At 38.1% G+C, this 17,263-nt stretch overlaps 1 protein-coding gene across 1 annotated transcript; it reads left to right on the top strand.

Annotated features, from left to right (window-relative positions):
• The first annotated feature begins 2,508 nt into the window (after positions 1–2,508).
• LOC145068322 (G-type lectin S-receptor-like serine/threonine-protein kinase At4g03230) lies at positions 2,509–6,852 on the top strand. Its single transcript, XM_079015273.1, has 8 exons — positions 2,509–2,988; positions 3,512–4,501; positions 4,714–4,875; positions 5,014–5,204; positions 5,282–5,492; positions 5,610–5,847; positions 6,024–6,174; positions 6,257–6,852. Exons 1-8 carry the CDS (start codon positions 2,625–2,627, stop codon positions 6,566–6,568), a joined length of 2,619 nt encoding a protein of 872 aa, XP_078871399.1. The 5' UTR covers positions 2,509–2,624; the 3' UTR covers positions 6,569–6,852.
• Positions 6,853–17,263: the final 10,411 nt, after the last annotated feature.

Below are 17,263 nucleotides of genomic sequence, written 5' to 3'. Positions count from 1 at the left end.
AGAAGTTAGGGTTTTTGGATGATGAAGATTCAATAGCCATGCAAGACTATAAAGTTTGAAACTTTATGGTTACATATATCATTTGAGGGTTAGATATGGATTTTGGATGAAAGAGCTTAAAGGTTTAAGCTCTTGATGGATTGGTAGGATGGCAGCCGTGTACGTTGGGTGTACCAAAGGGTATGCTGCACGTACGTGGTTAGCCCCTCGACTTATGGTCAACGCGTAGTATGCCCCGCGTACATATTGAGTGCGTCGAACATACTCAACTGAGCTGAGCTGGTCGACTCGGTTGACTTTTGACTTTGTCCAGGATTTTGACCAAGTTTGAACTAAGGGCATTTTGGGTATTTGACTTCTAAATTGATATTTGGGTTCCTTTTAATTGTATAGGTGACCAGTAGAGATAACTTTTAGATCAATGATCGGTGCAACTATTCTTTCAGACTGTGAGGTGAGTTTTCTCACTATATCCATGGGTCGAGGGCACTAATGTCCGCCCATTACTTGTTATGTGGAATGCTAGTTGTCTCTGTGATGCTTGCATAAAAGACTAGGATCTAACCCCTGGCAATTGTATGAATGACCAGGATCTGGCCCCTAACAATTGTATGAAAGACCAGGATCTGGCCCCTGACACTTGTATGTAAGACCGGAATTTGTCCCTTGACATTGCAAGGGAAGACCATGGGGGTAGCCCATGACACTTTTATGTAAGATCGAGATTTGGCCCTCGAAATTGCAAGAAAAGACCATGGGGGTAGCCCATGACACTTGTATATTATGGTATGTGGTATTTTAGGGAACTCACTAAGCTTTGTGCTTATGGTTTAATATTTATGATTTCAAGTACTTTTGGTTCGAAAGGGAAGTGCCAATGTGACCCGACCTAGGACTTTTCTCTTTCTACCCTTCGGCCCAAAACACAATTCAAGGGTAAAATCTGTTAACTATCATCACCTCCTTCCACAAGAACTAAACTTTGCCTCTTTAAGGCCCAAAACCTTACACAATCGACTTCCGGTCCATGGCTCAGAAATGGTAAGAAACAGGACGTTACACACCAAATTTTCTTTCGTTTTCCCATTTGTCAAGTTTCTCCGTAAAGTGCTCGCTTGTGGTTGCCAAATGATTAACAACGCCCATTAACTTGTCTATTTTACTGTCTTGTGAGGTGATTTGGTCTGCTTCCAGAACATGAAAGGGTGAGATGATGTAATCTGCTTGCTGAAACTGATAGGGCTGAGGTGATGGGGACCGATGTTTAGGGGGACTCTATTGCATTGGTGGAGACTCCACTCCATGCAAAGTCTAAGTCAAATAACATGTATAGAATGACAATTAGATCTCAAAATTCGTTGCTTCAACAACATGTGAAATGTTGTTTTCCTACAAAATAAAATCATTAACTTTAACTGCATATAACTTTTGTGATTTTTAACTATATATAACTTTATAAGGAATGTATAACTATACCAGTGACAAGTCTAATATACGTAAACATTGCTTGGCAATTAATTATGTTTTTATTCTCCATGCCCTCATTCTTGGAAATTCATTTGCGGTGTGATGCGCATACCTCAAAGCTTCTGGAAATGTCTCCAAAATCCATACCTAGTATAACTTTAAAATGTTATGATTTGTCGATAATTATAAACACTTTAAAATGTAAATGCATAATATTAACTGTACTTAAAACTCACCTTAAATGGAAGCTGAAAACCGATCATTGTATACTTAAATGTCTTCGGGGAACCCACATTGTCCTGATCTCATAAATATCTGTGGATTTTTCCAAACACGAGTCATAATTGTGTTTGACTATACATTCATAAAAACTTACAACATTCAAACCTATCGTATTCATTTTAATTAATATAAATCATTTTGTGTTTGACTTCAACAACACGTGTAATGTTGTTTTCCTACAAACCACCCACCCATTTCTATTGGTCATTTGATGAATTTTCTTATTTAAGTTTTGGTCATTTTAAATAATATCCTTAAAACAATGGCTTAAAGCGATCATCACTATACCTTATAATGCGACAAATAATTATTTAATAAATTATATAAATTTATTTTTTCATTTTTTTAAGCAACAAATGTATTCCTAAATTACTTATATCTAATTCCGACATAGGAGTATAGGACCTCAAGGAGAGAGAGGGTAACAATGATACACTTATAATTTCTTTTCATTAATAATTATATTTATCACATATTGTCGCTATATTTAAGGGTCTCTTTGCAATAAACTTTTTGGGGGCAAAGATCCAGGAGTAGGTTTACCATCATAATGATTGAAATTTAATTTTAATATAATACATTAGTTATTGATGTCATTTCTTATAGCGCTAATGGTCGTTGACGCTCGTCAAAATGACTTGATTTGTTTTCATGCATGTAGCCATCTCTCGTAAAAATTAGTGGAATAGGAATGAGCGACAAAGACCACTAACCAGTAGTACCATAGTAAAGTTGGACGTACTTTTTATCAATCGATTACTTTGACACAAATAATTGAGCTCTTTCATCTGTGCATACACACCTCACAGTCCTCACTATGGCATCATTATCCATTCATCAAACAGTCCGTACAAATTAAACATTCAGAAACTATCATGATATCTTCAGTCACGAATACAGAAATCATCTCCTTGTATACATTAATTCTGGTGTGTTGTTGTTGCTACTGTATTTCAGCTAAAGACAACATAACGACCGGGGAATTTATCAATGATGGTCCTAGTTACTTAGAATCTTCTGGGAAGAAGTTTCAAATGGGCTTCTTTCCACATAGAAAAACAGCAGAAGTAAGAAGATATGTGGGGATATGGTATACGATGGATCCAAAGACTGTTGTGTGGGTTGCTAACCGTGATAACCCATTGATGGATTCCACTGGAATTCTTACTGTTGCGGAAGATGGTAGTGCTAAGCTGTTAAATGGAAAACAAGTTGAATACTTCTCTACAGACATTTCAGGTAAATTTAATTGGACCAATTAATTAGTTTTGTAAAAGTTTATACGATGAGTTAGGGAGTTAGGAGTCCTTTGATAGTTGCTATTGAGATACAAGGTCTTAGTCAAAAGGCATATCACAAAAACCAAGTCAAAGGACACTGTAAGAAGTACATTTGTTGTGGAATTTAGCCTGGAATATCATATTAATTAATCACTTGCACCTAATTGTTAACGCATTTCACATACACTATTTGGTCTCCAAAATCCTTAGTGGTTCATGATAATTGAACATTCTCGTGTATTTAGAACCAAACAATTCCAAAAAAGTTATAAGTTCGCTGGATAAAAAGTAATCCATCAAAACCAACACATATTCTATTTCTATGATATATTGTGTGTGCTTGTTGTGTCATCCCTTATTCGAGTTATGTCGTATATAGTGTCAATCGAGTTATACTTTATACAAATGGTCACTATCTAATACATTAATTTCCATGATATTATGCCTTCAATTTTGACCAACTTTCACCATGGGGTTGCCAGATGGAGCTTCTTCAACGGCACTGAAGTTGTTGGATGACGGAAATGCCATATTAATAAATGTTATATCAGGAAACATATTATGGCAGAGCTTTCAAACTCCAACAGATACTCTTCTTCCTGGAATGAAGATGGTCGATAATAACTTAAAGTTGACATCATGGAAAAGTCGAGAAGACCCAGGGTCTGGAAGCTTCGAGTTTCAGCAAGACCCTGGTACAAACCGATACTTCATTTTGGAGGAATCAACCAAGCTTCGATGGAAAAGTGGGAACATGTCGACGAAAAGTTTTGATGAGAATCAAATTTTCTCTCAGGCCTTCCAGTTGCTGTCAAACACTACCACAGACACACGAACGATCTTTAAAAGTGGTGATAAGAAAAGATGTTCGGTGAGGTCGTCTAACTGCACAGGGAGTACTGACAAAATTGTATATAACGAAAGTTATTGGGTGATCGAGCCTTACTCAAGGTTGGTAATGAACCATACAGGGCATATACAGTATTTTAGTTGGCATCAAGAGGAAAATGAAAGTCATTGGATTTTGGATTGGCAAGAGCCCAAAGATAACTGTAGCGTGTATAAGGTGTGTGGCTCATTTGGGATTTGCAACCAAAATAATTCGGTCATGTGTAGTTGCTTACCTGAATTTGAACCTAATTCACCCGATGAGTATAGAGCTGGATGCAAGAGAACGTCTGAAATCTGTCTCCCAGGAACTAATGACACATTCCTGACAAGAACTATGATTAGTATGGATGATACAACTTTGCCCTTCTATAAATCAGAGAATGAATCAGCATGCAAGAAGAAGTGCCTTAAAGACTGTCAGTGCCTAGCTTATTCTTATATTTCTCAAAACAAGCTGGGAGGCTTAGTGGATGAAAGTCGCAATGTGGAGTCTGGTTGCTGGATCTGGAACTCTGAACCAGATAATCTTAGAGAGAACGGTGCTCATAATATCTCCTTTCGTGTTTCTAAGTTATCAAAAGGTATTTCCTTCATTCTTGCACAGAAACTATTAATGTTTCTAACTAACTCTATCTATCATAGTATTTACAATTGCAGAAGAACGATGCAGACAAAAAAAAGAGTTCATTATATATCTCTGCATTTGAAATTATGTATGTATGTATGTATGTATGTATGTATGTATGTATGTATGCGTTCTATATAAACTCATATTGCGTCATTTCATATGCAGCACCTATAATTAGTCAACCACCCGAATCGGAGCCAAAGCCAACAGAAAAATCATCATTTGTGAAACGTGTTCTTGCTATTGTTATCATTGTTTCAACGCTGGTGCTTTTGTCATTGTGTGGCATTAGCTATATTTTATACAAAAGATTAATGAATAGAAGAGGTAAGTCATTATGCATACTCCAGATCGATGTAGACAATTACTTTTCTTTGAAACACTCTATGTATAATTATTTATCATGTGAAACTTAAAATCTGAATTTAAGGCTTACCCTTCACTTGTCCTATCATGAAAGCACAGAAAACAACGAATTGCATTCGAATGATACACGGAGACGTATGAAGGAGTTACTCGATCCAGATCACTCAAAAGAAGATGACAGAGAAGGCATTGATGTGCCATATTTTGAGCTGGAAAGCATAATAGCTGCTACTGATGACTTTTCAGAGAAAAATATGCTTGGACAAGGTGGTTTTGGGCCTGTTTACAAGGTAACAAATTAAGAAACTATATTTTCAAGTTAATTTTCTTCCAATTCAACCAATTATAATTAAGTACTTTATTATAGGGTAAGCTTCCTGGAGGCGAAGAAATTGCAGTGAAGAGGTTGTCAAGCCTCTCTGGACAAGGTTTGCAAGAGTTCAAAAATGAGGTTATGCTTATTGCTAAACTTCAGCATCGAAATCTTGTTAGACTATTGGGATATTGCATCAAGGGAGAAGAACAGATTCTTCTTTATGAGTACATGCCAAATAGAAGCCTAGATACATTTATATTTGGTTAGTTCATTTCTCCATTCATATGATTAATTATATCCGTAAATACATATATATAGACTGTTCAGTATAAATAGAATACAAAGAATTAATATGAAACTTTATTATTTCCTTTGCAAGATCGAACGCTGTGCGCATCACTGGACTGGAAAATGAGATTTGAAATCATTATGGGAATTGCTAGAGGACTTAACTATCTTCACCATGATTCTAGGTTAAGGGTTATTCACAGAGATTTGAAAACAAGTAACATTTTGTTAGATGAGGATATGAATCCAAAAATTTCGGATTTTGGCTTGGCCAAGATAGTTAAAGGTAAAGATATGGAAGCTATGACCAACAGAGTTATCGGAACCTTGTAAGTATTTTAATACTAGCACTCCTTTTTATTAAACAGGATTCCAACTTGATGTTGGAGATAGAAGTGGTTATCTTTCAAATTTAAAATTGCTATGGATTTTCCCCGTTTATGTCAATCCAGAACTTTACACATCGGGCTCTTCTAATTGGCAATATTCTTTCTTTGTTTCTCAGTGGCTATATGTCTCCAGAGTACGCACTAGATGGGCTGTTCTCAGTTAAATCGGATGTTTTTAGCTTTGGAGTAGTGATGCTTGAGATTGTAAGTGGAACAAAAAATACAGGATTCTATCAATCACAGAGAAGTCTAAGTCTTTTAGGACATGTAAGTTCTATAAGAACTTCGAAGTTGCTACCTACATTAATTAATTAGTAGTTATATATCTTTATGTCTACAAATATCTCAGGCATGGAATTTATGGAGAGAAGATAAGCCATTTGAGTTGATGGATAAAGTACTAATAGAATCATGCAATTCGAGTGAGGTATTGAAATGTATAAATATTGGACTCCTATGTGTACAAGGAGACCCTGATGATCGTCCTACCATGACCAAAGTTGTTTTGATGCTTGGAGGTGATATTGTCACACTCCCAACTCCAAAAGAACCAGCCTTCATTGCAAGAAAGGACAATGCTACTTCCTCTTCCTCTAGTTCTTATAAAACAGATACGCAATCCAAAAATATGTTGACAATCACTAAGTTGGATGGACGCTGAAAGGGTAATTAATTTGTCAATGGCCTGTGTTTTGGTTTATCGATTGATACTCACTTTTCTAGTATTCTACTGTGATCCTCAACTGTACAAAGGTATCTCTTGCATAAAGCATGTTGTTAAGTTGTTTTTCTGGGGTTAAATTTTTTAGGTCATTCCTTTTCTATCTAATGTACTTAATCACAATATGTACTTTAGTAAAAATGTTTAGTTTGTTGGAAGTTAATAGGATCAAATGTATATATGCTAATTATTAAAGGTAAATTAAATGCACAAATTATGAGCTATCTGATTGTGGAAAACTATATATAATTAAAGGGACAAAGTCTTGATATAACTTTCTACTCCTCACTAGGAGTGAAAACAAACTGTTACAATTGAGACCGCTTGGAGACTACTTCTATTTATAACCTACAATTCCTAATGTCAAATTGATATACCTACAATACATTATTTCATTGCAAAGTAACACAAGACATATCTCCTTATATCTTGGAAACATGAAAAATATTTAGAATAATATAAAAAGTACAAAGATATGTTAATTCTTTATTCAAAAAAAAAAGCTATCATTCCATAAAAGTATCATTCCTTATCCTTACTAAATTTATCATTCCTTAACTTATCCTTCCTAAAGCTATTCATTCCTAAGTTATCCTTCATTGAGCCATCATTACAAGGTTTAAACAAATGTTTTCGGTTTAATGTCACGTTCTCTCTCTCTTAAACTGGACCAAGCTCGATCCGTCACTTTGAGTACATTCACATGTGTATTCTTCACATGCATCAATGATAATGTGAAATATTCGTCTTTTGCTTTTTCAAAAAACTTTATAGTAATTTTATTCATTCCAATTGACATTTGATGATTAAATAAAAGTTATTGTTTATTTATAAGTAAAGTGTTGCTATCTTCTGTCAATTGTTTACTATTGTTTCAATTTTGCATGTTTGGACTTCCAGAATAATTACTTTATTCAAACTCTCCACAATCAGTCATATGTTGGAAGTAGGTATGAATCAAGACTGCCATGAATTGAGCTTGTAGATGTCTAAGATGTTAGACATAGAAAAAGTTGCTACAACATTCATGAGTGCTCATAAGTTCTAAGTATTGGATTCAACCCATGTTCACTTGTATCACTTCATGGAATTTATCTCGAGTGATCATGAGACGGTAATAACATATAACTCTTCAAACCTAGAGATATGAGTTGTGGATTATGAGTTGGTTGTGCATTGATTGTACGAAAACGCATCGGTAACTCGATGTTATAAAACGTGCTTTTGTGTATGATTCAACAAGTAGTTAGTACAAGCATATTAGTCGAAGTTTATATGTTCCTTTTAATCCTTGGAGGATTAAAAGCGGTATTTGGGCCCCTCGATGGTTTTGTTTTGACCTATGTACCGGGCCCGGTCAGAACCAAATTGATGTGTTCAGTTTAGTTCTATGTCAAACAAATCGGAAATCGGGAAACAAACTTCTGGACAATAAGTATGACATTGTTCATGTATTTGTCTGGATGGTATCTAGAATAGAGGATTATATGATCACTTATCTTAAATGGCAGGTCATCTTAGTTCCGCGAGACTTTGAAAGTGCTACGATTACTAGTCGGATCCTGAAGTCATACCTGTAACTATAGTTATTAGACTTATCCAAGTGGGAGACTATTGGATAAGGTGTCTAATTCCATAACTATATTTAGTATGTACTTGACCCGGCTTGGCATGGTTGGGTTGCAATGCATCTCAACAATTGGATAGATAAAATGAGAATAAGGACACTTGTGGTTTGTTAATATATTATAAGTTCTAACATATTAATATGAAATCATATTATTTAATTAGTATTGATCAAGAATTAATTTGGAATTAATGTTGTGATCAAAAGAGACTAATTAAATATGTCACGATTGACTATGTAAATCATTCATTCTTATATAGTAGGCTTAAGGTCCATGATTCACTAGATTGAGCTAGGACCCATTGGGTGCTCCATGGAGGTTGAAACCCATAGATCAGGGGGGGGGGGGGAATGAAAAGCTATGCACTTTAGGGTTTACATGGTGTAACCCTACATATGACACACTATATAAAGAACCTCATGGTAAGCAAAATCGGCCACTAAGACAAGAACAAGGAGGGCTAGCCGATTTTGAGTGAAAGTGTTCTTCTCTAAAGTTATTCTAAGAGTTGTGGTGTTGTTTGAACCATTTGAGGCATCACATTTGGGGTGCTAGGCTCACAAGGTCTTAAGGAATCCACACTACAAGAAAGGTATGTCATTCTACTAGCTTTTATATTACAAGTACCCATGCCATGCTAGTTAGGATGAGAACCTTGGAAAAATCAAATTTGCATGAATATTAGAGAAAACATAGATCCAAGGTTTCTAGGGTTGCACGTACACCATATGAGTGTTAGAATGCTCAAAACCCATCAGGGATATGGTTCTCCTGATGGTGTCACCTTGGAAAGGTGTCCTCCGATTCAGGAAGTGAGGCAAGTTGGGCCCCAGGTACGTTGGCCCTTTCAGAGTTGCAGCCCCAGTGGACAAGGTGGCGTATAGGCTGGATCTACCAGCCGAGCTTACCCAGATTCACAGTACTTTCCATGTCTCCCAGCTGCGGAAGTACCTGGTAGACGACTCGGCGGTGGTACCTCTCGAGGATATTCAGGTGGATGACAGTCTGAACTACATCGAGCGACTGATAACCATTCTAGATAGGAAGATGAAGGTGTTGAGGAACAAGGAGGTAGATCTGGTGAACGTGCAATTGCAGCACCGCAAGGGTTCGGAATGGACGTGGGAGTCGGAGGACGAGATGAGGGAGCATTACCTCAAGTTATTTTCAGCAGCAGCAACAAACTTCGAGGACGAAGTCTAATTCAAGTGAGGGAGATTTGTAACATCCAGGATTTGTAGGTATTAATATTATTTATTTTATTGATTAATGGGCTATTTTTGGTTTGGTCCAGGATTGTTGGGCCTTAAGTTTTAGGCTAAGAAAGGCAATACGCGCGGCGTACCATGCCTGGTACGCACAACGTACTCAAGAGGTTGGGGCAGGGAGGCCATGCACGTACGTCTAACATACCAAAGGATATGTGCAGCGTACATGCACAGGTTCTAAAACGCTAACTTTTAGGGTTGGACCCCTATAAAAGGATCTTATGCCTTTGGTCCAGCCTCCCTCTCATCTCTATACAGCCACCACGAAAACCATAACCCCTATTTGTGTATCTTTGTTATTTGAAAGCCATTTGATAGTACCTTGGTGTAGTTTTGGTGCTTTGGAAGAGAAATGAGCTTGAAGAAGAAGCAAGGATCGACCAAGAGCTTGTAGATCTAGGAGATTGGCATCATTTCTGACTCTTTTGAGGTATCAAGTTCCATAATTGGCCATTGTATGCTTAGATTTGTTTATGGGAGTGTTTAAGGTCACTTTTGGACTCCATTGTTGAGGCTTCTTGCATCTTTATGATTTCATACCATAATAGCTATCCTTTTGGGCGCTTAGAGGCACTATAAGTCATAACAATTAGACCTTGATGGTTAAGCCACAACCATGCAAGTGTTTGATGATCATAAAGCTTGTTAAAAAAACCAAAATCATGTTTTGGCCCCAACCATGCATGCAAGCACATAAAGTTTGTGACTTTATGGATTAAAAGGTCTTAAAGGACCTAGATCTACATTTTGCACGTAAAGACTTAATGGATTAAGTCACAAATGAAGTCCCAAGAAAGCTGGCCAGTACGCTAAGTGTACACCCTGGTACGCTACGCGTATTGGGTCAACTCTATGTTTTGGTCAAAGGCCAGCGTACGTTAGGCGTACGTGCCAGGTATGCCACACATACGCATGTAGAGTGGCTATATTGGACTTTTCGGCCTTAATGGACTGGGTTGGACTGTTGGGCCCCGTGGCCCACTATGGAGTATAGTTTTGGGCCTGGGAATTTGGAATTAGAAGCATTTGGCCTTTTGGGCCATATTGGGCCACTCAAGATTATTTCATTTTGGGCTAAGGACTTATGAGAATTATAAAAAGACCCATTTGAAGGGTTGGGCCAAATTTTGAAAATTGAGCCATTAGCGGACCCTTAGGGAGCCTTGATGGCCCATGGGTGGATTTGATTTAATAAGTTAGAATTAGGCCTTAAGAATATTTTAAGTTATGCCCAGGGGGTAAAATGGTCATTTTACCCTAAGTAATGTTATAAATTCTGATTGAGTGTTATTATGATTACGGTAGCCGGGAGTCATCGGAGCAGCTGTTAGAGATTACTTTCCATGAGATTTGACACTCAGCTTTACGAGGTGAGTTACCTTCCAGTAGAAGTGGGCCAAAGGCACCAATGCCCGCCCACTAGTAGTTGATTGTAGTTGAGATAATTGTCTTCGTGATAATTGTTTGGTTTGTCAATATCTGTTATGTTTTATTTGCTAGAATGATATAATGTATGTGATAATGGTAGTAGGGGGAATAGTCCCCTTATCCGGTCGATAAAAAGGGGGTAGGTTAGGCACCACGGTATGCCTGACAACAAGATTATGTTATGATTTTATGTGGTAGTAATAGGAGGTGAAATAGTCCCCATAACCGGTTGTGATAGACCAGAGGGGTAGGTTGGACACTCCGGTATGTCTGACATGGGTAAGTTAGGCACCCCGATATGCCTAGCAGGGGTAGCTTGAGCACCCCGGTATGCTCAGCAGTGGAGGTCGGGCACCTAAATATGCCTGGCAATATGTGTTATGCATGGTATGTGGTATGATGGGGGAACTCACTATGATTTGTGCTTACAGTTTTCAGTTTTGTTTAAGGTGCCTCTTCAACAAAGGGGAAGGAGTTGGCGCAGTAGCTGCACATCAGACGCACACCAGATTTCAACATTATGAGATTCTTGGGATTGTACCCTGACATTATTATTATTCCACGACATGTTTTATGACATTTTCCTTATGGGATTATGGATTGATATGATATTGATGATGTTTTTCAGTAAACTGTTTTACATGTAACATAATTAAAACAAAATTTTTGGCCTTGAAAATTGGGATGTTACAACTACCCATTCCCATGTGGAAGTGGGAAGAGATCACCATGGACTTCATCACGAAGTTACCGAGGACAGAAAGGGGTGTGGATGCCATATGGGTTATTGTGGATAGATTAACAAAGAGTGCCCACTTTATTCTGATCTTCGAGAGCATCTCCGCAGAGAAATTAGCAGATATTTACATGCGGGAGGTGGTGGTCAGGCACGGGGTGACAGTGTCAGTAGTCTTTGACCGGGATGTTCGATTCATATCTTGATTCTGGAAGAAGTTCCACAAGGAACTGGGCACTCAATTGCATTTCATGACGCATACCACCCCTAGACAAACTGCCAGAGTGAGAGGACGATCCAGACACTCGAGGATATGCTTCGGGCATGCGTGTTGGATTTTGGAGGAAGTTGGGATACTTAGCTCCCACTAGCAGAGTTTTCATATAACAATAGTTATCATGCTAGTATCGACGACCTCCGTTTGAGATTTTTTATGGTCGAAGATGTAGGACCCCGTTTGTTAGGGCGAGGTTGGACACAGATTCATGGGGAGCACCGAGGTAGTGCTCAAGACTACCAGGTTGATTCAGTAGGTATGCGACCGGTTGCGAGTCGTGCAGAGCCGTCAGAAAAGTTATGCTGACCGGCGTCAATCGGACCATGAGTTTCAGGCGGGAGACTTCGTGTTATTGAAGGTGACACCATGGAAGGGAGTCATCAGGTTCCGGAAGAGGGGCAAGTTAGGGCCCCGATATATTGGTCCGTTTAGGATTATCGCCTGAGTGGGCAAGGTGGCTTATTGTGACCTTTGTAACACTCGTTTCAGGTATCAAATTGCTTTTTGATTTTTAGGGTTTTAGTCTAGAACTCGGCAATTTGGGAAGCTCTAAGTCGTCGAGTAGAGTTCATTTATTAGACGCGAAATTTAGGACCTACTCGACGAGTTGGAAGGCCCAATTCGACGTGTAGGCGCTGTAAAGGGAAACCCTAATTTTAGGGTTTACATCCTATATAATCTCCTTAAAACCTTGAGGCTGACCTTCCATCAGCCTCCAAACCCTAAGAACGTCTATCCTAAACCCTAATCTCCATTTTCTCTCATATTGTGAGCTAAAGTGACTTTTAGAGCTTAAGAAGAAGAAGACAGTGAGAAGAAGGAGAAGATCCAACAAACAAAGGCCTCACTCTTGAGGTTGACCATCTTGTGGACTGTTGTAAGCATTCAAGATTCGATTTTTATCTTAGAGTACGGCTAGATCTTGAGTTTCCTCTTCATTCCTTATCATTCTTGTTGATTGCATGCATGAGGTTCATAAGGTTTGCAAATTTATGAATCTCCGGGGCAAAATGGTCCCATAGTGGGCTAGATCTAGCTTTTGGTCAAGCATGGATGCCATGCATGGGTTTTAGGGTACATTTGCCCTCTTTGGCCACTTTAACTTCAAGACATGCATTGGACATGCATGTCCATAAAGTCTCCATCTTTGCAACGTTTTGAGGATTAGAAACTCTTCTGGAAAGGAGGGATTCCAGATCCCTAAAGGCATTCAAAGTGGTTCTAGATGATAAAGTTGGAAACTTTATCCTTATAGACACCTTAAGATCTTAGATCTAAGCCCTAGCGTCCCTGCAATCGACGTATCATCCGAATGTGTAAACAGGGGAAAAAGTCGACGAGTTGCTCTGGTAACTCGACGAGTTGGATCAGGTTTTCCCGTCTACTGGATATTGAGTGAACTAGACAAGTTGATGAGACAACTCGGCGAGTTGGCTAGGGTTTGTCCCGGGTTTTTGGATACTGAAGGAACTCGACGAGTTGCTAGATGCACTAAACGAGTTGGGGTTAACATGGACTGTTGACCTTGACTGTTGACTTGGATATTGACCAGGGTTAACCAAGTTTAACCTTAATGGTATTTCTAGTATTTCGGGATTTTGACAAGTTGTCACATGATGATTGTAGACACTTGAGTTAGAGCTGCAAGTTGGGACTTATCTTATCAGCTTTGCATTTATTGAGAGGTGAGTCTTCTCACCATACCACACTACTAGAAAAACAGCCTTTTACGACGCGCAATCAATGACACGCGCTGATAGAGGACACGCATTTGTACGTGCCCTAAAAATTGTTGTTAGTTTTCCAAAATATGAAGCATAGAAGACATGCATTTATGTGTGCCCTACAATTAGTGTCCAACAAAAAAATTAAAAACACGGAGGGCACCTACAATAAAAAAGTGCGTCGTGTAGAATTGTCGCTTTATAATTTTTTTCATTAACGCGCGTTCTTCAATTCTTTAATTGCAAAGGGGGGAATGAAATACCAAAAAATTGAAAACCCCGCCTGATACTCTCCTCCTTCTTCTTTGTATGTTGTGAAATCCTCTTCGATCAATAGAAACCCTAAAAGCATTGTGTGGGTTCCTCATATGCGATTTTTAGTTGTGAAGTTCCTGAAATCATATTTTTGACTTCGATATGCGATTTTTCTGAATTGGTATTTGGTGTGTAGAAGATCGATATTCTCATATTTTTGAAGTTCTTAAAATAATCTTCCATCAAATGAAACCCTAAAACCCCGCCTAATACCCACCTCCACTGCCTCTAACCCACACCGAATCTTCAAACCTCGCATGATGACGATGTACAGGCGGTGGGGATTGTCATTCAATGCGGCGAATGAATCAGGAGCGAGGGGTCCTCGCTCTTAATGGCTGGTTTCCAGTTGCAATTGACTTGGCAAACGAGTTTGTTGTTGAAGAAACGAAAGAACGATCCTCCATTAGGGTTCAAGAATCTCGGTAATACCTGCTACCTCAACGCCGTTCTCCAGTGCTTAACCTATACTCCTTAATAGAGGGAAAAAGGAAATCCCCAAAAAATTAGAAAACCCCGCTCGTTTCTCCTCCACCTTTGTTTCCCTCTTTCATCTCACTCACAACGCCGCTGATTGAGGATTATGCGAATCCTCAATTTCCTCATTCGCTCCTCGCCGTTTCCATCTGCCGCCATCCCTTGCCGTCTCCTTCCATCTCCAGTCATGTCCTCACCAAATCGACAAAAGAATGCGTGCTTTGAACTGCACCTCAAAAAATTAGGTCATGTCCTCTCGCTCACAAAGCCGACGATTGAGGATTTTGCTACTCCTCAATCGCCTCCTTCTCTCCTCGCATTTTCCGTGTGTAAGCCTCCTTCAACGTCTCCTTCCATTTCCGACATTCTACTTCTCCCATGTACATTCTAATTCTCCCCTGTACATTTCTGTTACTTTGATAATAATTTGATCTCGTCCATCACTCTGTACAAATTCATGGCCAAATACAATTGTAAGAAGGTATGTACCCTGTCTTGTCTTTCACATTGATCTTGGATTCAAGATATATTCACCTAATTTTAAATGTTAGCAGTTGGTATTCTCTTCATCAACAACTGTGTATAGATAGCTGAAGAAAATTCCATGTGTTGAGGACTTTGAACTCAAGGCAATGAACCCATATGGGCGCACAAAGGTAGTAGCCAATGAAGAGTTTATATAATTGATACAAATGTTTGAAATTTTATTGTTTATATGTGTGTTGGTTAGCTGTTCCTTGAAGAGATTGCTCGAGATATTCATAATGCAGATTGGGAGTGGAAAATAATACTGCTGACTTCTCTTGTGGCTTCGTTTTTTGATTGATGGAAATCAAAGATTCCATTAAAGAAGAAAGGTTTTCCAGCAGCATATGAATCAACCTTTGAAGCTGAAAAAACACCAATGTATTTATTTGGAAGGAATGGAATTTGTGATTGGAGTTGAACTCTAGGGGAATTGGAATCTGAAGAAATTGTATTTTGTCATGTCTTTGGTTTGGCAAGAAATGGAATAGAATTCATAAAAGTCTCAATTTACTTTAAATGGAATGGAATTCAATAATTAAAACTGAATAATTTTTAGGAAATGGAATAAAATCCATCAAAGGTACTTAGACACTTAACTCTTTTTTTTTCTAGGGACAAAGTCGTCTTTTTATACTTTTCCTTTCCATGTAGGTAGTTGCAAGAGTCTGGAGAGACGGGCAGAAAAAGAGAGTATACATCTATAGGTTTTTGAGCACCGGAACTATTGAAGAAAAGGTAACAGAAAAATTACAAATATTTCTACTATTTTTGCATTTTCTATTATCAGTTTAGTTAAGAAAAGGGTAAAATTTATTCAACAAACACTAGCTAAGTAACATTCAGGTATTTCAGTATTTGTTACTTCTTTTTGAACATATGAAAATGCTTCTTGATGAATAATAATAAATATCACACCTCATGAATTCAGGGGACAAATCTCTCTACTGAGGATCTACGGGATCTATTTACATTTCATGAGAATGCAAGGCAAGTTTACTTTTTATAAACTGTATTCTTCATGCATTGGAGGTGTGTGTGGCATTTGATTCAAGTAAAGATATGTAAAAAATATATAGTCAACTTATATTTTAACAAGATATTAACAATAATGGTAATATTGGTTTTATAATGTTGTTATAGAATGATTTGGTGCACGGATGGGGTTTGGATTTTGCACTTCAACCATGAAAATTAAAAACTAATACTTGCAAAACTAGTAACTAGTAACAAAAGTAAAATCTATTTTTCAAATGTTGTTATAGAATGATTTGGTGCACGGATGAGTAGCTCCAAAGAAGGTGATGGACATTGTTAGACGCCTAGAAGAAGGCCTGCTCAAGACCGCAACCACAAAAGTAAAATCTATTTTTCTTTGCATTGAATTTTGAAAAAATCCATCTAGTTGATAACCGGAAACATATCCGACTAAAATATACAAATTATTATATGTTTTAGGAGGAATACATGAATTTAGATACATTGGAAAACCATTTACATATTCTAATCAGACGCCTCCCGTTGAGCAACCAAAATCAACATTATCAGCAACAAGGCAATACTCCTGTTCCCATGGGAACAATGATTCCAAATCCAGGCATGGCACAAAGTGGGAACTCAAATATAATGGCCACATGATGCCATCACCTGTGCACACAGGAAACCTTTTACCTAATACCACCCGAATTTCCAGTGGGATGCAAAATGGTTCCTTGGGGTCGTCTGATGGTAAAATTTGTCTCTTATTATTTTATATTATCGACTTTTCTTCTACTCTGTATCAAAACATTGGATCCACTTTGGCAGGAGGTTTGATGAATGATTATCAACAGTCAACATCAAATTTTTCGAGTGGAAACAGTTTCATTTCATCAATGGGGGCACAAAGAATGGACAGCCAGATGATACCTACTCCTAGATTTAATAATAGTAATACTAATCAGTCTTACATGAACAAAGATATGTCCAACAATGTTGTTGGGCTATCGACTATTGACTCAACAATGGTATCTCATTCTCAGCCACTGAACCAGAAGTAGCAAGTCGGTGGCCAAAACATTCGCATATTACATAGCCTTGGGAGCCATATGGGTGGGGGAATCAGGTCTAGTTTACAACAGAAAGCTTATGGCTTTTCAAATGGCTCAATAAACAACGGATTAGGAATGATGCCCAATAATTCACCTATGATGAATGCTTCAGGAACCTCAGAAAGCTATGTAACACCTTCTCATTATGGGAACATGAATGTCCATCA

This window comes from Lactuca serriola, chromosome 8 (genome assembly GCF_051521515.1).
Source record: "Lactuca serriola cultivar US96UC23 chromosome 8, Lser_US96UC23_V15, whole genome shotgun sequence".
Taxonomy (NCBI): domain Eukaryota; kingdom Viridiplantae; phylum Streptophyta; class Magnoliopsida; order Asterales; family Asteraceae; genus Lactuca; species Lactuca serriola.
Note: the sequence above shows the minus strand (reverse complement) of the source record. Positions and strands in the feature narration are given on the sequence as shown.